Source organism: Vespa crabro, chromosome 11 (assembly GCF_910589235.1).
Source record: "Vespa crabro chromosome 11, iyVesCrab1.2, whole genome shotgun sequence".
NCBI classification, from domain to species: Eukaryota; Metazoa; Arthropoda; class Insecta; order Hymenoptera; family Vespidae; genus Vespa; species Vespa crabro.
The window spans coordinates 5,213,598-5,237,248 of record NC_060965.1 but is presented as its reverse complement, the minus strand read 5'-3'; the positions used below and the strand labels follow the sequence as shown (position 1 = coordinate 5,237,248).

Genomic DNA, 23,651 nt, shown 5'->3' with positions numbered 1-23,651 from the left:
ATAATAATAATAATAATAATAATAATAATAATAATAATAATAATAATAGTAATAATAATAGTAATACTAATAAAGAATAATTATGAGTAGAAGTAAAAAATCGACGATATCGCATAAATTGGAAGAAAATAAAGATAAGTTTCAAAAGCCAATAGAACAAGAAGATCATGGTAATAAATGTTTTTTTCATAATATATTTTTTTATTTCTTTAATATTGCAAGTTAACTAATATAGACAGAATAAAAATAAAACTTATGGTTTTAGATTCTTAGCATTTCTATATGTTTATAGATAATTCTTTATTGTCAATGGAAAGTAAACAGAATGAAATCAATAAGAATAGTCCAATAAGAAATTCAAATGACATTGTTGATCGTCCAGGTCACAGTACACCATTTCAAAAAAAACATCTTACAGATAGTACAGAAGATTCTCCTGAACCTGATTATCATTGTAGCCCAATATCAGTTCCTTGTACACAAGATGGCAATGAAGTTGCTTGGGATTGGCAAAATTCTACCAAATCTTTATCTGTTAAGAGTAAAAATGAAAATGGTCATCTTGCTACACCTAAACAGACAAGAATACTTCAAAAGAAGCGTAATTCCAATTCTCCTTTGTTACATAAACCTTTAAGAAGGAGATTAGTAAAAGCAGACAATATAGAAAGTATTGGAAAGTTTGCTGCAGAATTAAAAGCATTGACTGAAAAAATGAAAACTATACAGCGTAATGATGAAGATTATATAGAAAATGATATCGATAATAAGGATAAAGTAGAAAATCATCAAGGAAAAGATGAATCAGATGTACTAATTGTTTTAGAAGAAAATATTTCTGACAATAAAATAAGCACAAGTTTTGAAGAATTATTTGATGAATCAATTGAAGATTCAATGGTGAAATGTAGTCAAGAAATAGAGGAAAAATTTAATCTGTGTATAAATAAAAAAAATAATACAATTGACTTATCGAATGGAAGTAGAGAGAAAGATACATCTGTCACGAAAGAAAAAATTAAAAGTGCAAATAGTTCGAGTGAAAATTCAAAGAGCTCTCTTTTTTCTCAAAATTCTTTAATTTTAAATGTTAGTAGTTTCTGTAAGACATATTCTAAGAATACACCTAATTGTAAGAAAAACATAGATACAGATGTAAAAAGATTAGAAATGAAAGAAGATATCAAAAAACAATCTCCTTTAAATAACAATATTATAAATACTCATAATGGGGATCTACAAAATTGGAAAAATTCAGTAAAAAATAATAGTTCCGAATTATTTGAGATTCCAGATGATTCTTTTGATGACTGTTTAGCTACTTGTATAGAAGATGACAAATTATTATCTGAAACAACAGAATATGATGATATTTTTCCAGATTCAGAATTTACAACACATAAAAATGAAAAAAATTATAAACATCCTAATTCAATGAACAAAAGCATGACTAAAAATATAACAAAATCGAATAATGTTAGCTATAATTCCACCAGTTGTTGTTTTAATCAGACTTCTATGGATAGTTTGAATAAACTTGTTAATAATTCTGGTGTCAATAATAATCTAACAGAAAGAAGAAAATTTTTTAAAACTAGAAGTTTATCGGATTCATATTTTGGACAAGAAAAAACTACAAGTTTAAATATAAAACCTAGTACATCTAATTCACGTCAAATAATAAAACACTCTTCTTCTTCAAATTTGCCATCTAAATTATATGTAAATACTAGTGGTAGAAATACAACAAATGGAAACGTAAATGCAAATAAAAATATTAAATCAATAAGTGACAAGGAAAGCCTGCATGCACTTAATACTAGTAAAATTATATTAAGAGACTCTGCGATCAAAAGTACAAATACAAAAGATTCACAGACTACATTGTGTACGCCTGAAGAAATAGAAAAAAAACGTTTAGAAGCAAAAATGAGATTGGAAGCAAAAAGAAAAATGCAGATAAATGTAAAATCAACCATAACTTCAGAAATACCATCAAAGAGGGTACAAAGGTGAAATAATGTTTCTTTTTATAAATTTTGGACTTTTAATTTATCTTCAGTTAATACTTTGCAAATTTGTTATCAAATTGCATAGTAAATTAAGTTCTATGAAACTACAGTGCAAATAAATAGCAGATAGAAATGACAATTTTGCATCTTACCTTTACAAAGTATTTGAGTTAAACAAATGAAGAATATTTTAACTATTATGTTATAGCATTTGTTTGTTGTATTTATGAAGGGTTAAATTAATTTTATTGTTAATAACTCATATTCAAACATTGAATTTCGTCAAACCACATGCATATATATATATATATTAATATTCATATTAGATAAGAGTGTATATTTATATTGTATTATTGAAAGAAAAATGTTATTAATATATATCTTAAGTCAGTGACTTAAGTGTTGCGAAACAGATGTAATCCTTTTGTACAATAAGAATGTTAAATATTCGAAATTTCTTTTTATACAGTAAATTATGGTTTATTTTTTTCTTTTAACTGACAACATAATTTGTTTAATATTTTCTAATAAAATTTGTTTTACGCATGGATTGCTTTGGTTAAAAAGAAAGAATTATCCTGGATGTAAATACAAATCGATACGTTTCTATTCTCACTTTTATCACCAATATTTATTTATAAAAATAGACATCAAATCAAAATTTTATTTCTACTTCATATTAAATAATATAGCAAACGCTATTTTGTTACGTATATTCGAGATTTGTTTCAAACGAAAGTTATAAGATTTTATTACTCTTATACTCCTCATGATTACAAAATAGAATTTATTTTCTATTAACTATTTTTCGAATGGAAGCATAAGTAAAATTCTCATCTAACATTAATCGATCGGCAATATATCTCATGCGTACTTATCATCTTTAATAAAAAAGTTTCATTAAAATTAAAAAAATAAAAAAAATAAAAAAGAAGAAAAAAGAAAAGAAAGAACAAAACGAAGTTTTTATATTTTATGAAATTAGATCTCATCTTATTTTTATGTCAAACGTTCGTTTCGTCCAATAGCTATAAATTGTTATAATATCACGTTCGGACCAATCACGAGCTTGTCACGAAAAAACAAAGAAAAAAAAAAAAAAAGGAAAACAGAAACGAAAACAAAAAATTCTATACGAAGTATATCACCATATAGTTTTTCCAATTTTATACGTATAATCATATATTTTTGGAATAACCATACATTTTTTTCGAGAGTGGGCATGTACGATGCTTACTTCCCCAACTGATCGAAACAAATGCAAGTGATTGGAAGTGATCAGTAGATCGCAGTGATTGGCGCAATAGAGAGCAAAGTAAAATGGCGGTGTCCTGTAAAGGACGAATAAGAGAACGCATGCGTCAGTATGAAAAGTAGAGGGGAGAAGACAATATCGGAAGTTCTTCATCGAATCGATATGTCGAGATGACGTCACGTGACGCCGAGTGTTCGGCCGACGACTCCTGAAACTCGTCGAAACGACTTTTCCATTATTTTTTCACGCTTTAACATTTGTCTTTCTTCAATATCGGCAATCTATTTTTTGACTATTAGTTGTCATATTTTTGTTTATCAAAATAAATATTCCTTTCAATTACACCGTAATCAAAGTAACTCGATTTTATACACTTTTCGAATATTTCTGAATTCTATTTTCGAGAGATACCAATCGAAAGATAAAAAAGTGATAACGTGAAAGAAGGAGAGATAGAGAGAAAGAAAGAAAGAAAGAAAGAGAGAGAGAGAGAAAGAAAGAAAGAGAAAGAGAAAAAGAGAGAAAAAGAGAGAAAAAAAGGTTCGTACGAAAATGGCGCGTAGAGACGAAAGAAAAAGAAGGATCGTACGGTAGAGAAAGCTTTGGTCGAGAAGCGCATGAACCAAATGGTTAAGGAATACGATCGAGTAGGCATATCGTACTAGTCGACTGGTAGTCGTTCTCTGTCGAGCTTGAGGAAAGCACGTGTTACTTACGTCAACGAATCCACCATCAGCACTATTACCAACAAAAGCACCACTGGGGTACCAGTAATATCGGTTGCGATCACATCATTACCACCACTACCATCGTGAAGTAAAGGATCGTAGGCACCATTGGGTATTCTCTCGTCCTTCAACCCTTTATCCCCTCCACAATCAAAACGACCTAGTACGTATCTTGTGATTCGAGATAGAAGAGCATCCGAATTCATAGTACTATCCTTCAGTACTTCGAGTAAAGCGGTAGCAACCGTTAAGATCCTCGGTCTTTATTATAATTCTCATCTCAGGATGTTTCTCGCGTTTATTGTTTTTCTCTTAACCATCGTTGACACTCGAGCTGAAATTTTTACGAATAGTTTCCTCGTTAAAATGAGGCAACCGGCTGAACGATATTTGGCTGATCAAGTTGCTGCTAGAAACGGATTCGTCAATCTTGGACCGGTGAGTTATTGTTTTTGTAATGTATGCATGCATGTATGTATCACCACGTGTACGATTATCTTTTATCAATATATCTTTTATTGTTATATATTTTATTATTATTATTATTATTATTATTTTTATTATTATTATTTATTTCTTTGTTTTTCTTGTTTTTTTTTTAATTATTATTATCATATATATAGATACATGCTCGAAAAAAATTGTTCCGAGATAAAAAATGATGTAAGATTTTATTCGATTTTGATTGGTCGATATCAATGCAAATATAAATATCAACCAATCAGGATTTGTTTTATATCACAATTTCTGAATTATTTCACAAAATTATTTTACGAAGTGTATATATGCATATATATTATATACATTATTATATATATATATATATATTATATATATATATATATATATATATATATATATATATATATATATATATATCTTGATCAGATATTTCGAACGTTCTATGTATAGTTCTTAGTTTTATATTAACATTAGTTTTAATCTATTATGAATATTATCGCGAATAATTAAAAGTATATCGTTATAACGATCTCTTTTTAATTGAAAGTTAAAATACATTTAAGAATTTTACAGAATACTGAAAATTTTTATGAACAAAGATTTTATATCCTTTTTGAGATGTATTATTGTAAACGAATTCAAGAAATGCGATAAATCGATTTCTATTTCTTTCAAAAGCATTCCATTTTTTTTCTTTTTCTTTCTTGCTTTTTTTTTTATCTGAAACGAACAATCACGATGTCGCAGTTCTTTTTCTCGACCGTATGGCATCTTTTATTTAGGTTTCGATGACAACAATATGATCGATGCGATGGCTTCTTCTAGATGAATTAAAGAAAATAGAATTTTTATGTATCTATCGAATATATTTCTCTCGTATTTAACGAATTATTAATTTGTAATAATAAATCATCGACTGACTAATTAAAAAATAACAATTAAATATATATATATATATATATATATATATGTATATCGTTTCCTTTATATGAATTTAATTTAATATTAAATTTGTATAATATCAGTGTTTGATAAAACTTCTCAAAAAATTTGATATTTTATTTACTAATTTTTATATTTTTTGTTTTGTCACATTCAATATCCCTTAAAGGAATAAAATTATCTTAAAGGACAATTTAAAGGATATAGAATCTATATAAAGAATATTACATTATTTAAAGTGCATCAAATTGAATATAATGAACTGTGAACTTTAATTCTTACGTCGTTAATAATTTATAAGAAGTTGATGCGATACATAAAATAAAATTATAAAAATAAAAATAAAAAAACGATAAAAAAAAGAAGAAAAACAAAAACTATCGATTTTTTAATTTTTTAATTTCACTCGGAGTAATTTTATCATTCGTCTTATTCTTATGTTTCTTAAGTCTGAGTTCGTACTACTTAAAGTAACAGATCAGTAGTATGATCAGACATACATCAGTAGAAATACTGTTATTTCGATCGGACTGAGATGGAGAAGTTCTGAAAAAAAATAATGCTCAATAAAAAATAATTTGAAACAATTATAAAAAAATCATTATTTTTTTCTTCTTTTTTTTTCCTTGTTTCACACTAAATAATATTACATTAAAATAATATCCTCGACTTAAATAATTAATTAATATTCCCCAAAAATGTAAAAAAACAAAGAAATATAGAACGATTTGAAATAATTAAAAAAAAAAAAAAGAAAAAAAAAAGAAAAAAAGGAACAAGGTCGGCTAACTTTAGATGATATTATAATACATAACTCACGACTTTAGAATTGATACTATTTACGAGATTAGAAATAATTTAAGAAATACAAGGAGTGTTAAATTGAGATCAGATTTTAAAATATAAACTCGTTCAATTGAATTGATATTATCTTCGAAAAATGAAATAAAGAAAAAAAAAAAGAAATAAAATAAAACGATTTGATATAATTTAAAGAAAAAGAAAAAGGATACTTAACGCATAAGATTTTGTGATATAAAAATTAGAGAACCACTGTGGTGTAACGCAACACGTGTAAAAGTTGTCTGCATATAAAGATCCTTAGATGATGCTAAGTCGATAATGGAATGAAAAGTGATCTCGTTAAGTCACTTGCTACACCTGCGCACATCGTTTTGAAAGAAAAGATGCCATCACGTGGAAAATATCGATCCATCGATGATTAAATGTACGATATATCGAAGTATATCTTAGAAATATACGGAGAACAAATAGAATACTCGAATGGAAATCAACTACGTAACGTTGGTCGTTCTTGAAGGAACGATGTTTATTCAAGAAATGACTGTTTCTATATACATACGTACGTTTATACGTGTATATGTATATATGTGTGCGTTCGTGCGTGCGTATGTGTGTGTGTATGTATGTATGTTTACGAGTCGTTATCGCCAATTTCTCTTGCTGACGAATATCGTTTAAGAATTTATTTATCAAATTTCACGTATTTATTTTTACATATTACACGTGTACTCTAAACGTATTAAAATTAATAAAGAAGAAAATATTCAGATAAATATTTTATTTGATTGAATAATTTATTTGTGATAAAATTAATATATTAAACAAAAAAAAATTATATATATATATATAATGTATATAAAAAGATAGAAATATTTAACAATAATTTATAGAAATATTTAATAATAATTATCAAATATAATGTTTTTATATATCAATGTTTATAATTATTTTTTATTTATTTATTTTAAAGACTTTCATGTATTATTACTTTACAATCATAGTAATATATTCGATGACGTAATTAATTTATCAGAGAATAAAGAAAATTTTTTAAATTAAAAAGAAAAGACTTCCCTAGTGGAATCATTTTAATATTACTCCTTTGAAGATTGTCGTCCTGAAGATTATATTCCTTTATGTCTTTATGAATGAAGCTTTTCGATCGAGTTTCCAATAATTAAAGAATACTAATTTTTTCTTTTTTTTTTTTGTTATGTTTTGTTTTTAATAACTTCACTCGACACAAGTTCGTAATTAAAGTCGAAGTTGAATGAGATAAGTTAAAAATATTCAAGAACTTTAAGAATTTATTTCTCAATTCAATAGATATACGTATTATATTGTATTTAATATATATATATATATATATATATATATATATATATATATATATTAAATATAATAAGTATATATATATATATTAAATATATATATATATATATATATATATATATATATTAAATATAATAAGTATATATATATATATATTAAATATATATATATTAAATATATATATATTAAATATATATATATATATACATATATATACTTTGTATATATTCGAGCATAGTTTTGTACAAATACATGAGTATTTAAAGTATATATTTTAAATCGATCTGTTGACCATACTAATGAATCGATAGTTACTATATGCAACATGCTTAAAATAAAACAAAGGCCAATAAACTTTTCAGAATACATAACCCGCATAAAACATTGAAACGCTTGCTAAAATTCAAACAAAATTAACGATGAAGCTATCTCATTTTGTAGAGTGCATCTCGATTACGTGTCTTGATGCTACTAAAATCGTTATTAATTTCCTCTCTGATAATATTTATAAAAAAAAAAACAACAAAATAAATAAATAAATAAAAAATAAAAAGATATTGAAAATTCATTTTCCTAATGGATCGATGAAATAAAACGTATTATCTCTGGTGTTCACTTTGCACAGTGTTTCTCAAAGTGCTCTTCAAAATACAATATGAATTATGGAATAGTAGAAATTTTTTTTAATATATTACAAAGGATTTTCGATGATAGACAAGTTTGAGAACCACTGATTTAACACGTTTGTTCTATAGTTTTCTTCGGAAACGCGTTTAAGCAAAAGATTCTTGCTCATGTAAATGTCAGTAAATATTCCCTTTTTCGTGATGATCAAAGCAACGTGCGAAGTGAATATCGAACCAATTTTGATTCTGTTTTTTGTTTTTCTTTTTTCTTTTGTTCTCTTTTTTTTTCGTAAACTCAATAGATGTAGAACGATTGAACTTTACTTATCTTTTTCTTTTCCCCTGTCTTTTTTTCTTTTCTTCTGATTTTGTTATTTATTTCTAAAAATTGTAAAATATTCTTGATCTATTTTTACATATAATAGATATATATATATATATATATTTATTTGTATTTTTGAATTATTGTTTCATTTAATCGTTATAAAATAAATGGTTAATTCATATACAATTATGCATTATATACACATATATAATACAAAAACAAAAAGGAGTGAGTCAAAAGATTCTAAATGATTTCAAAAACAATTAATTTAATCTTTTCCAAGACTGTTTAGTCTGTTTTTTTTTATTTTTTTTTTTTAAATCGTAGAACTACAAGTATACAAACTTTTTTACGAAACAAAATGATCTTAAAAATACTAGGAGAATTGTGATTGACTTTTGATATCATCTGAAAATTTATATACATTTTATGATATATATTTGTTGTCAGGGAAATTGCGTAGAAAATGTATACTCGATTTATGCACTTAAATCGCCGCCGGAAAATTGCTTTTACAAAGTTACAGCCACCGATCGTTACTCTCTAGCTTACCTAATCTCTCCCCTCTACTATTTGACTATAAACTTGTTCGTTGGCACATAGTTTTCAAGTTAATTTTACTTTTGTTGGGGAATGTGTTATTTCTCTCTCTCTTTTTTCTCTTCTTCTTCTTCTTGTCCTTTTTTCTTTTTCTTTTTCCTGTTTTTTTCTTTTTTTCTACAGGCTATTCTTCAAAAACAATTTCAAAGTTTAATTGGATAAATCGAAATTCGTTAATGTTACGATGAACGTGAAAATTCAAAAGACTTAATAATAATAAATTCTTAATATCATTATAAACAATTTGTTTGAAAGAAAATTAGACTCTCTGTAATAATTTGATTTATTTAAAAAAATGCGTATAAAATAAGACAATGTTTCACAATATTAGTAACAGTTTAATATATTTTTTTTCTATATCGGTGATTCTCATAGTATTATCTCTGAACGATATCATAAACTATAATTCTAAAAATTATTACAAAACTTATTTCATAGTAATAGGTTAAATTTTTAAGTAACATTCAACATGATTTTTTTTATTTATTTATTTCTTTTTTTTTTTATTTTCTATAACAACGATTCTTAAGGTATAACACCTGATCGACATTATTAACTATAATTTAAAAAATTACAAATCTCATTTTTTAGTTTAATATTAAAGTTAAATTTTCTTTTTTCTCCTTACTTATTGTCTCTCGAAATAAAAGGGAACCAGTTTTCACTCAGTAAAACACTATAATTTAATAATCCGTTTAACCAAGTAACTCTATATTTCACGTAAAATATAAGAGCAGTGCCGAGCAGAGCAAAGAGTAGAGCAGCCATACCTTCGAAAAGCTTCCCTTTTATTTTTTGTCTAACTTTATGTAGTTATGTAGATGATAGAAGCTTTTACACAAACGTACACAAATACGGAGGCAGAGACACATACACGAACATACAGAAAGTAAATAACCTAATCGTGTTATTTCCATAGGTAAAATTATTATAACCTTATGTTCTTGTTTTTGCATAAACCCACGACGTTACATAAAGTTTCTCATCGATACTTATCTCTATTGACGTAACGGTACTTAACGTAACACGACCGTAGGAAAGAAGATAACGATCAGATTAACGCAGGCATCACGATGAATAAAAATAAAAAAGAAAAAAAAAAAAAGAAAAATGAAAAAAAAATAGAAAAGATAGAAATAAATCACTCAATAAAATATAAAATTTGTTTCTTTTTTTTTTTGTAGAATGAGTAACTAAATCCAGATTGTTAAGAGCGATTAACCCTATGTTGTATGATATTTTTTAATGTATAATCTTGTCAGAGAGAGAGAGAGAGAGAGAGAGAGAGAGAGAGAGAGAGAGAGAGAGAGAGAGAGAGAGAGAGAGAGAGAGACAAGAACAGTGTTTTTAAATATTCGTGTATTATAGTTAGTGATTCTTGTCACGTACCTCACAGACACATTTTAATTGGATTATACAACCGAGTGTAGGCGAATCCAAACGGGATTAACGGGCCGGAGGGGTGTGAGATTTTGTTTGGCATGCGATCGTTTGATTTAGGAGGAAAGAGAGAGAGAAAGATAGAGAGAAAATATTATTACTTCAAGTAAAAAGAAAAAAACAAAAAAATGTTTCTCTAAAATGATTTCCATATTCAAGTTTTCTTTCCATTAATAAGAGAATGTCTGAGAAAAGAGAGAGATAGCTATATTCTAACATAAGATAAAAGAAAATTAAATTCAAAAAAGAAAGCTTATCTGAAAACAAAATTTCCACGATGGATCATTTACAATTAATTGCATCTTGATTTAAATTGTGATCGTGAAATAAACGTGAAAAAGATAAATGATTGATGATATTTCTTATTGATATTTTTTTGTACGAACAATTTAAAGTTACTTCCAATTATTCAATTACGTATTTATATATCTAATCAATCGATTATTATCAATTATTACATACTTCTTGATAGTTAATAGTAAATATTTCTTTAATGTAAAATCATTCGTACGAATGAATTAATATTATATAATATTTCCAATTGTCATAAAATTTATCACACATATATAATTCATTACGTTACTTTCGCAAAATGTATTAACGTGAAGGTATTACATGAAATATTTCAAATATTTTTGAAAAAGTCTTATTTTATTTATCTTGATCAATATACAATCTGTCAATCGTAAAAGATTTTTATCTAAAGGGGAATTAATTGCGAGGCTTCTTATACTAACTTATTTTCTTCCTTTTTTTTCTTTTTTTACCTTTTTTTTTTCTTCGTGACTCTCCTTAATCCCACTGTTTAGCGTCGTACCATGAAAGCTGGGGATAAAGCCATTAGAGATGGTGTAAAAGAGAGCCGAGATGGATTTTATTTTTACTTCCCATCTTATTACCGTTTGTGACCGATGGGAATGTCTATTTTACGATGTTGATCATAAACATGGTTAATGGTACTCTTCCACAAAATTTTACGACAACTGTTTAGATTTATTATGAGAAAATTATGACTCTTCTTTTTTTCTTTTTTTTTTTTCTATCTTTTATATTTACAACGAGAACGAAGGAAAATCTAATCGTCCAATTTTATTTAGAATGAAACGAGATTGTTATCGATGGCATTTAAAAATGGCGAATGATTTTGATGGATGATCACGTGCCATGGCTGTTGTAATTTTCGATCAATCATTTTTCAGTATCTCAGGACGTTTTTATGAATTTGGTAAACAAAGAACTTATTATAATCAAATTTTTTATTAATAATTTAATATATGTTAGATCTCTTTTTTTTTTGTATGTTCTCAGATTTCGATAAAAATCAGCAATTTTTGTCTCCTTGTTTTACTTTAATTTTTATTCTTCTCTCTCTCTCTCTCTCTCTCTCTCTTTTTCTTTCGGAAAATTACTTCAGTATTATTATATTAATTCAATATTGTTTTAGTTAATTACTCTTATTATCAATTACATTTCCCTTACAAATATGTTCCCTATAATTTATTACCTACGTTTATCTACGCATGCACTCATTTACATGACATTTGACATTATGGTTTGACATTGGATAATCCTCAATGACGAGGTGTTAACCTTATCTCTCGAGATAGATAATTGCGGTCGAAATTGCCACGGATCTAAAGTAAAGCATTAATATTATTTTCCTGTAATTTTTTATATATTTTATTCGAATTAATTAATAACTTTGATATTTGATTCCCTCGATCGATCTTGTATCACACGTTTTAATGTTTTAATTACATAAATATATATTTTTATTTTATCTTGTCGATATTATAATCAAATAGATATAAATTATATAAAAACGTGAATAATAATGCATGTTATTAGAATAAATAAATAAAAAAATGGCGTTGGATCGTTTTTCTCGGCCATATTGAAAGTCAGTCATCTTGTTTTATAGAAAAATATGAGAGAATCGATCGATATTGTATCAAAAGATGTAGGCAAATATTTTAACAATATAAACATATATTTCTTATTTTATCTTAAAAAAAATAAAGGAACATAATTCTCGTAAAAAAAAAAAAACAAAAGAGAAAATTGATTTTAAATTTTCTTCCAAATATAAAAATTACAAAGTAATGTTATTATTAAAACATTACATAATTTCACTTCGTAATATTATAATCTAAAGAAAATAGATTAATATAATTTTTTTGTAGCCATATTGAAAGCTATCTCTCTCTATTTTTTTTCTTTTTTTTTTTATATATATATATAGAAAAATATGAGGGAAAGCGAACGAGCTTTGAGATCTCGGGTATCGTAGTTGGTTAGGATGTTACAACACAACGATATTCTATACGAACGAACACCAAAGTATGCCACGACCCGTATCGGTTTTCCGTGCGAAGAGAAGCGACACAAAAACTGTCTGGCATCGACAGATAACGATACTTTCTCGCACAGTGAACGAAACGGAAGAGATGACGTTCCAAGTAGTAATATCGTCTTCATAGAATCGCGTCGTCCAGTTTGTATTATGAAACGAACTTGAACTAACTACGTAGGTAGTTTCTTCGTTTATAAATGCATTTCTACGATTGGTCCAGTGAAAGACGATGCCACAACTCTTATTTCAAAGTTAAATGAACAATTGAAGTAAATTTTATTGAGTTATTTCGAAAAAAAAAAAGAAAAAAAAATAAGAGAAAGAAATGTATTATTATTGTTATTATTATTATAAAATATCTATTACATATTTGTACGTAAAATAATGCATTAGAGAAAATAACGATATCAATATTATTGCGAGGAACATTGATATTTTTTATTATAAATTTTGTAAAAAATATTTTAAAGAAAATAATTTACATTTATTTGCAATGATCCGATTAATTAAAGGGACATAGCGATTTAATTCTTTTCGTTTTATATATTTTTTTTTCACTCTTATACGAGACATGCCTTGCATAATTTATCGTATTATTGATTTGATACAGCAAAGAACTTTACTATTTAATTAATTTCAATAGAGAATCACTGTTGAGGTATTCCTTTTATGCACATATTTTTTTACAGAGAAACAAAGAGAGAGGGAGAGAGAGAGAGAGAGAGAGAGAGAGAAACCAATGTGATTCTAGAAATTTGATTGGATGCATTTCAGGCATTTTTTATTCGCATTTACATCGTAGGCCACTAAGGAGATATTATCGTAAATAGATGAAGTATTGAGAGTCAATAACTTACTATTAGAAGAAAAAGTTGTAATACGGTATAAACTTTTTTTTCTCTTTCTCTTTAAGTCTCTCTCTCTCTCTCTCCCCTTTTTTCTCTTTCTTTCTCGCTCATTATACGTGTAATATGATGCGAAACGTGTTTCCACAAGTTTTGTAAAACTTTCGAGTAAGTAATAATTTTATCGTGAAACTTTCGGAAAAGTTTATATTTCGTGAGAGGAAAGGATTATTAAGGTTGACCTTCGTTCATGGTTACGTTAATCTCGATTAGGTTCAATATCAAAAATATTAATATAAAATTTTTGAAGAAAATATTACAAAAAAAAACATTAACTTACATATACATGTGTATAAAATATGTATATAATATATATATGTGTGTGTGTGTGTGTGTGTGTAAAATATGTGTATAATATATATATATATGTGTATAAAAATTATTTGGAAATCAATGCGAAAGTTAAATTATTCATTGAAATAATTTCATTTCGTCTTAGAAAACTTGAACGAAGGAAAGATACGTATTTTCGATTCATCGATTATCGATAAGAAGAATTTCTCTTTCGTGTCGATGTTATTCGACCTTTCGCTCAGCACTTTCGAACAAATTACATTGGTTAGTTAAGACCTACGATAAGCAGAGAAAGAGAAATCATTAGAAATAATTAGATTATCAGACATATTTCTTCTTTTTTTCTTTTTCTTTTTCTTTTTTCGTGATCCACATTGGAAAACTAATTTATCTTGATCATCAAAACAAATTGTACATATATAATCAAAATTATAAATAAATGTTCATTTATCTAATAATTAACATCATATTATTTAAAATTTTTAATTTTTAATAAAAGAAAATTTTATACTGCAATTAAAATGTAAATAATTTTAATTCAAACGTTTGAAATATTTTCTTTTATAAATTAAACGTGTATATTTAAATAATTTCATTTTTAATTCGAATAAATTTTTATAAATATCCTATATATATCAATTTATTTAATATAACGATACATTATTAGCTGTGTTATCTAACTTTTATTCACTGTTATCTGTTATTTCTATCAGCTGATTGAAGGACATCTATTTATATGTATAATATATTTGCTAAATCATATATATATATATATATATATATATATATATATTATTTATATTTTGAATCTTAATTATAACAAAAATTATAAACAAATAAAAAATGTAGTTTATTTTCTTTCTCTTTCTCTCTCTCTCTCTTTTTTTTTGTAATTCGAAATAATTTTTCTTTTGCGAAACGATTTGATTAATATAAAAAATCTTACAATTGAGTTATATTGATATCATACTTGATATTATAATCGTAAAATGAAATGGGAGATTAAGCGGTATCAAAATATTATTCTATAAACTTTTATTGGCTATATATTGTTGTCTATATTTTTTTTTTTTTCATTACGCTTTCATTTCATTTTATCGTGCGAATCGTTTTCTATCTATGTACATACATATAGAACGAAGATCTTTCAACGAAGTTGAATACGAAGACGGCGTTGAGGGAAATTAAATTTCGCCAAACGACGACGTGAACTCGTTGAAACGAGTTCCGTCTTTTCTGTTATATAGCATGATGGGAAATGGAGGTGTTTCAGCGTTACGACACTCCAAGAGAGTGCCTACATTTTTTTAAGTTTTATTTTTGTCAAGAAGAATGAACGCTTTGGGAAACATTTTCGTTATTGAAGAAGAATGTTACATAAAAATGTAACATTAAAACCTAAGAATTACGATTGTCCTTCTTGTAAAATTTATTACGTTTTTTCTTTTTATATGTATATATATATATATATATATATATATATATATATATGTACATACACGAATATGTGTGTATACATATATATGAAATAGTATAATAATTTTTAATGAAAGTATAGTATAGTATAATACAGTATAGTATAATATATAATATAGTATCTTTCTATATAAAATGAAATGAAAATACAGTGTTGTTTATTTTCGATATAAAATATCCAACAATTTTTTTTTGATATTATTTATTGGTCAATTTAATATAATATTTTATAACTTAGAGTCCCTTTAGTTTTATTACTTTTTTTTTTTTCTTTTTTTTTATAGTTATAAAACTCGTTCATAAATTACTCGTTCAGTAATTTATTATACGACAATAAAAATGTTATTAATTAATGTATAATGAAATAGAAATTATTTAACGATAAAATTTATTTCATTGTTTTCACAATCTTTATATTTATTCTTGTAAACTTTTTTTTTTTTTGATATTTTCGTAAAACAATTGTTAACTTGTTACATTACTTGTTACTTGTTACATATACTCGTCAAATTCACATATATTTAATTGGTATATAACTGTCGGGTATACTCCTATCAAGTACTTAAATTTGTATGTATTATTCGGAACCAATTTACTATTCGAACCTCGAATGGCAGCAACTCGTGGTTGAATATGAATAATAGGTCATCATCCAAGTAAATTGCATACTGAAGTGGAACATCTTGCTTTGGAACAATGATAATGGCATTCGATAAAATTGCTAACGATTGATGTTTCGATTTGATGGATACAAAAATTATTCAAATATAATATAAAATAAAATTTATAGAAAAATTGAGAGGAATCTTAATATTTTCTTTCTTATTCTGAATACATATAATAATTAATATAATTCTAACAGTAAATTTTTAATACAAATGAACATATTTTTTTTTTTTCATACCATTTATGATGCATAATATTTACTTGTGATTTACTCGGGAAAAGAAAGAAGAAAAAAAAACGAAATAATTGTTCTTCGTTAACGAATATTAAAAGAAAATAAATTTGATAATTGTACTTTTTGTGACTATCGATTAATTAAATTTTTTATTAATTACGAATAATGAATAATGTATATGTATTTTACTTTTTTGTTTTTTTGTTTTTTTTTTTGCAGATCCTAGGAAGTCAAATGGAATATCATTTCGTTCACAAAGCTCTACCACATGCACGGAGTAAAAGATCCGTACCACATATGCGACGTTTGAAGGTAGACCCATTGGTGAGTAACGTTTAACACTTCCTTCAAAGTTCATTAATTAAGTTATTATAAGTTAGTAACGTCGTGAACCTCAATCTATACTTTCAGAGTATAACTTTCCATTTCTATTGAACTAACTAAGTAATTTATCCGTGTTATTAGTTAACGATATTACGTGATAAAAGACGATGACGTCATAGAATTTTATATAGTGTTTTATTACTTTGAAATTATTATTAGAAATAAAACTTATTTTTTTTCTTTTTTTTTTTTTAATATATATATATATATATATATATATATATATATGTACTTTATATATTATATTTAATATATATATGTATTACTAAAATTCTATTTGTTTTAATAAAATTCTATTGAATATTTAACAAAATAAATTTTTCACATTTATATTATTCGTATAGATTTTTGTTTACATATATATTTTACAATATTATATTACAAAACAATTGAACTATTCGATATTATACAGTTTATGTGAGATTTAAATTATTATTATTAAATTAAATATAAAATAATTTATTAGATATTTTTTTTTTTTTTTTTTATGTAATTTATAACAATAGAGAAATTCTTTAACAATTCGATAAAATGTTCTAAGTCCTTTTTTTTATATGATTAAAATGACATCAATTGAATAATTAATACAGTATATAAAAAATTACTATTTTCTTTTTCACACGTACATATATGCATATCAATGTGCCTTAAAATGAATTTCGTTGAATGAGAAATTGAATGCCATTATGGCTCACATAAACGTTCTTCTAGATCACAATCCTCTTTTCTGTGTTTTCGTTATACAATACTTTTTTCTCTTCTTTTTCTTTTCTTTCTTTTTTTTTTTTCATCGACATGATTGCGTAACGTCGTGCACAGCAGGGTATACGATTTTCGTCGGGGGTGAGGAGCAATAAAACATAAGTGGAGCGCCCTATGGCGAACGTTCTCCGAGTACTTTTTTATACGGGGCGTTGAAAGAAAAAAAAAATATCTGACGGAGTTCTTAAAGAGTGTACAATATTGATTGACAACTAGATTTGTCTAAAGTATTTATTAAACAAAATGTTCTAAATAAACTAAATGTTCTAAGTTAATTCGATATAATTATTAGTAATATTTATTTTATATAAGAATATTAACTTTTTTTTTTATTAAATATCATTAATATTTATTATAAAAGTATTTCCAATTTTTTTTTTAAATTTAATATTACTACTATTTATTATTCAGATAATACCACTTCTTTTCTTTTTTTATTAAACAGGATATATTTATTATTAATAATATCAATGATTTTTTTGTAATTAATCAATATATATATATATATATATATAACGAAATATATTATCTTATGATTATCCTTTTTTAAATATTTTATTTATATAAATATATACATATATTTATATATACAATATACACAAATATATATATATATATATATATATATATATATATATATATATACTATCGAATAAGTTTATTTTATAAAACTATTTGGGAAAAAAAGTATAATTTAATTAACATCTCAGTTATTTCGGGACACCCTGTATGTAACCTCTTCAGTGAACTTTTCTGTCGTAGCATCGTGAATAATAAATAGAAGCCGCGATAGCTGTTGCGCTAGAGGCGAAGCCGTTTCACTCTTCCTAGCGATTATGACAAGTGAAACCCTCCTCGAGCACGAGAAAAGATGCGTGCGATAAAATACGATTTTCTAGTCTCCCCTATGAAGCCTGGAGTCAACTACTTACTGAATTTCAATATTTCACGATGCAGGTTCCTTCCAACATCTCACGAATATTCGTACAACGTGATTATGGAATTTTCTCATGGCATGAGATGGCCAATCAATCTCTATGATATATCATACATGGCAATTTTTTTTTTAATTTTATTTATTCATTTTATTTTTCATATATGATATAATCGTCCATAATATGTTTTTTGGAGTATTTGAACATTTAGATTTTTATTGGTTCGTTTTTTAGGACAGAAGATGTAACATTGATTATCGTAGCTCAATACGAATTTTGTAAAATAGAACGTTCCTGCGCAGAAGGACGAGAGAGAAATTTCATTTCAACGGACGAACAAATCGATCACAATTATTGTCAGCTCAAATGATTCAGATAGATAGACAGATAGATAGATAGATAGATAGATAGATGAGTAGATAGGTAGATGGTTAGATAAATAGTTAGATAGATAGATAGATAAAGAAGATTATCTCTCCTCATAGTTGTTTTTTAATATTCATCGTTTTGTTGATGATCTAATGAAATCAATTTGCCGGCTTGAACATTTTTATCAAATCATGCTAATAAAAAATCGATTGCCATTTCTAAGGACATTGGAAATATCTCACGTAGCATTTCACTAATTGTTCTTTTACTTTAAGAATTTTATCATGGGATAACATTTTATTTCACTTGTCAAAATCATCAATTAGATTAATTATTTATCATCATTTTTATCTACTATTTATTTATATTATTTTAATAACAATTTAGTATATTTGACTATTTATAATTTTTGTTGTTTTTTTTGTTTTCTTTTTTTTTCCTATTACTTTCTCAAATTGATTTATTTTTTCTAATATTAATAAAATAGTAACTTTGGTATTTGACAATTTTTGTTTTATTATATTACTATCTACTGTTTTCTTTTCTGTATTTCTCTCTCTTTCTCTTACAATCGAGATAGAAGTTTTTTTTTTTTATTGTTAATTGCTAATAATTTTTATTATCTTAACATTTTTCGTTTCATTTAATTATTAAAAATTTTTGTTTAATATTTCTATCAAGTCGTTCTATTTTTTCACTTTTTTATAGATTAAAAAATGCTTTTATCTAATCTACACTTCTTTATCATATATATATATATATTTTTTTTTAAACAAATATATCAGTTATTGACATAATAATCTTAATGAAAAAAAAGTTCAACTCCATCTTTCAACTCCCCAGTTATATTATATTACTCGGCAATTATTTAATCGCATCCTTCATTATAAATATCTCTCTATTCAATATATAAAATTATAGTAAATAATAAGTAGATACTGTATATATCAAATTTCTTTGAAACATCGTGAATAATAAATCTTAACGTATCTTCGTTGTAACGTAACCTGGTTTCAATGCTTTTAATGTTTTATAGAAAGGAAACTGTGTCATTCTACAATCAGATTTTCTTTATAATATATGATGGTATAATTTTCCAGATTAAAAAAAAAAAAAGAAAGAAAAAGAAAAAGAAAAAGAAAAAGAAAAGAAAACAGAGAATACAAGATATATATATATATATATATATATATATATATATATATATATATATATATGTATATCGAATGATTCGCAGGTGCATACAGCTGTTCAACAACCTGGATTTAAAAGAGTAAAGCGAGGTTACAATACATTAACCGTGGACAATCTTGCCTCCTTGTACGAGATTAAAAATTCACCAAATTTAGCAAATAAAAATCCAACGGATCCTTACTTCCAATATCAATGGTATTTAAAAAATACTGGACAGAATGGTGGTAAACCTAAATTGGATCTCAACGTTGAAGCTGCCTGGGCACAAGGTGTTACTGGGAAAAACGTGACCACTGCTATTATGGACGACGGTGAGAATGTTTATCAAAAATTAATTATCATTATTTATTACTTTCATATTTCTTATTATTTCATATTTCATATTTCTCATTAATATTCAAATATCGAAAAAAGTAATTAATTTTCTATATTTTTTTTTCGTATTCATACAAAGTAATCCTTTTATTTTTAATTAAAAATTTTTATTTATTATTTATATTAAATTTATATATACATATATATATATATATATATATTTATATTAAATTTATATATACATATATATATATATATTTATATGAAATAGTTATAATATATGTATAATATGTACTTATATATACACATACACACATAAATAAAAGTTATTTCATTTTAAAAACATTATTATAAACATTTCTGAGATAATTATAAAAGAGAAATTATATAAATAAAATGTATTCGTTGTATTAAAAGTTCCTTTTTGTCTTTCATCTTAAAAGAAAAGAAGTTACAAAAAATATTAAACGAATATATCGATATAACGAATGAAATAATCGATTTATTATATAATCTAACAGTTAACACATTAAAATTCTTATCCTCTTCATTTCATTTAATTTTAGTTGAAGATATTTCAGAGAACGTTGTTGATGGACAGACAGATAAGATAATTGACTTTCCCTCTCGTAGAATGAAATTTATGCCAGTTAATCTATACACACAGGTACTGTAGTGTGCGTAATCCATGATAAAAGCGTTCTCTCTCTCTCTCTCTCTTTCTCTCTCTATCTCTCTCTCTCTCTTCTAGTAATAGGATTTTGGTAAAGCTCCCACCAAATTACTTTGTTAGCGTCACTAGATCGTTTCATTACGTGACGAAATTATTTTCGAGTCTCTTTATATACGACCTTTCGATACTCACGTATATATGTGTCAAAACTGATCGACTTCAATTATATTCATGTGTGTATATATATATGTATATATACACATACACACATGATGTATATATATATATATGTTCGTTTTCATAGTACACTTATAGTGAGCTTAAATAGCTAAGAAATTGAGTCAGAATATTTCACCGATAAGGATCTTAATAAACAATAATTTGTTACGGAAATAAATAATAACAATAAAGTATGAAATATAAAAATGTTTTTTTTTAAACATTTTAAAATAATTTTTCACAAATTCTTTATTATTTGCTTGTCCGTTGAAATAATATACAACATTCGATGAATATTTTTATTTTTTTGTTTTTTTTTTTTTTATATAGAAAATGGAATCATTTGTTTACATTATTTATATAAATATATATATATATATATGTACATAAAAATTAATAAAATTAATATTACTATCAAACCTACGAAATGCACATACACTTCATATGATCATAATAAATAATAATAACTTTAATCGAAATTTATCGATGATGAAAGAAACAACATTATCTACACAATTTTTAATTAATACTGTAAGATAAACAATAATAACGAAATATAGTCTACAAAATATTTCACTCCCTTTTTCTTTTTATTTATTTTTTTTTTTTTTTTAATGTTTTCTTGGAACTTTGTATTTATATGCTGAAACGATATAGGTCATTCAATAATTATTTTATTTATTCATATAAAATGAAAAAGATTGCATTTTAGAAAATTAATAAATATTCTTTTATATTATTTATATATAAAAATGATAAAGAGAGAAAGAGGTAGTGACAAAGAGAATTACTAATAATATCAATCGTATGACATTTTTTAATAAATAATAACAATTTGAATTAATATTACTTAATCAATGAAAATCTACATTTTAATTTTATAAACAAATCCTTTAATTAATAAAACGAACGATATATTATAAAGATAGATAGAATCAATAGAATATACATATATATATATATATATATATATATATATAATACATACGGGACTGAAGCTTTTAGTAAAATTGTCAAGAGGATAGCTCGATTAAGTTCAAACATCGCTGAGTAAACTACACGTCAGCGTCGAGTTTCTAGATCCAATGGATCATAAGTCGTATACGAGTATGCATTATTTCCATTACGGTTGACATGCATATGAATGGTACAATATTTTCTTGTTTTTTTTCTTCTTTTTTTTCTAAAAAAATTTGAATTCACTCTATTTAACTTCTCCACTATAAGTTTTTAACAAGTCTCTACATTAGTTTGTTGCAAATTGTTTCTTAATGAAAACATTATATTCGATGTATGCATATACAAAGTTTATAAATTAATTTCAAATGTTTTTGAATTATTCTAAGTTTGGTGAAAAAAAAAGTTGTAAGAATAATTCAATTGAAAATAAAATTTTTCAAATGCTTATTAGAGGTATTATGAATTTTTTTTTAATGTCATGCCAATTCACCGGTTTATTTTTTTCGTTTTCTTTTGTACTATTATTATTATTATTATTATTATTATTATTATTATTATTATTATTATTATTATTATTATTATTGACAATTTCTGTAATGCACCAATATTCTTATTATTTTTTTGTTTTATTTCAGGTGTTGATTATATGCACCCGGACTTGAAATATAACTACGTAAGTAAACATACTCGTTACTTATTTTAATCCTTCAGCTATATTTTTTCAGCATTTTTCTCTCTTTATTTTTCTCTCTTTTATGTTCTACATTTTCTCTGAAAAAAAAAAAAAAATCAATTTTTTTCTTTTTCTGACTTTACACAGTATGTTTAAATATTAGTATTTAAAAGATATTATACAATGACTTTTATATTATTTTTTCAATAAAATTTTTACAGAAATTGTATTTTTTATTTTTTAATATCTTTGAAATTTTTTTTATATCCTAAAAAGTTTTGATATATATACATACATTGATTCATTGTACACATGTTGTGCAATAATTTATTTTATTCACAAGAAACATACTTCTTTTCAAAATATTATTTTTTCAATAAAATATTCACGGTAATTGTATTTCTTTTATCTTGTTACTCTTGGAAATTCTTAATGTACACGGTAAAGAAAAATTCTTAATGTATAGAAAAATTTCAACGATATAATTTGAGAAATACTTTTTTTTCCAAATTTCATTTGAAACGATGATATTCGATATTTATCCGATGTCGATTAACGATAAAAAAATATTTATTAACGACATGCTGCAACAAAAATATTTCGAACGAATCTTTTATGAGGGAAAAAATATTCGAAGGAAATTTCAAGGATATAACTTAATCTTTTTATAGACTTTTAGCATAAGTTAAAAAGAAACTTCAGCAAATTTTAT

General features: G+C 25.0%; 2 protein-coding genes across 2 annotated transcripts in view; both read left to right on the top strand.

The window, feature by feature from the left end:
• The first annotated feature begins 21 nt into the window (after positions 1-21).
• LOC124427841 (putative uncharacterized protein DDB_G0282133) lies at positions 22-3,617 on the top strand. Its single transcript, XM_046971204.1, has 2 exons — positions 22-170; positions 293-3,617. The coding sequence occupies exons 1-2, from the start codon at positions 83-85 to the stop codon at positions 2,014-2,016; spliced, it is 1,812 nt and encodes a 603-aa protein (XP_046827160.1). The 5' UTR covers positions 22-82; the 3' UTR covers positions 2,017-3,617.
• The window catches only part of LOC124427840 (neuroendocrine convertase 2), a 34,747-nt gene continuing 14,567 nt past the window's right edge, over positions 3,472-23,651 (top strand). Inside the window, exons 1-4 of the mRNA XM_046971203.1 lie at positions 3,472-4,433; positions 16,675-16,779; positions 20,143-20,410; positions 22,902-22,939. Of these exons, the coding sequence (XP_046827159.1) occupies positions 4,281-4,433; positions 16,675-16,779; positions 20,143-20,410; positions 22,902-22,939 (564 nt within the window). The 5' untranslated portion in view covers positions 3,472-4,280. The remainder of the gene's footprint in view (positions 4,434-16,674; positions 16,780-20,142; positions 20,411-22,901; positions 22,940-23,651) is intronic.

Bases quoted from the DNA above. Each gene is read 5' to 3' on its own strand.
- LOC124427841 (XM_046971204.1), top strand. From the start codon at position 83: ATGAGTAGAAGTAAAAAATCGACGATATCGCATAAATTGGAAGAAAAT. The intron at 171-292 runs GTAATAAATGTT...ATATGTTTATAG, and splicing joins AATAGAACAAGAAGATCATG to ATAATTCTTTATTGTCAATG.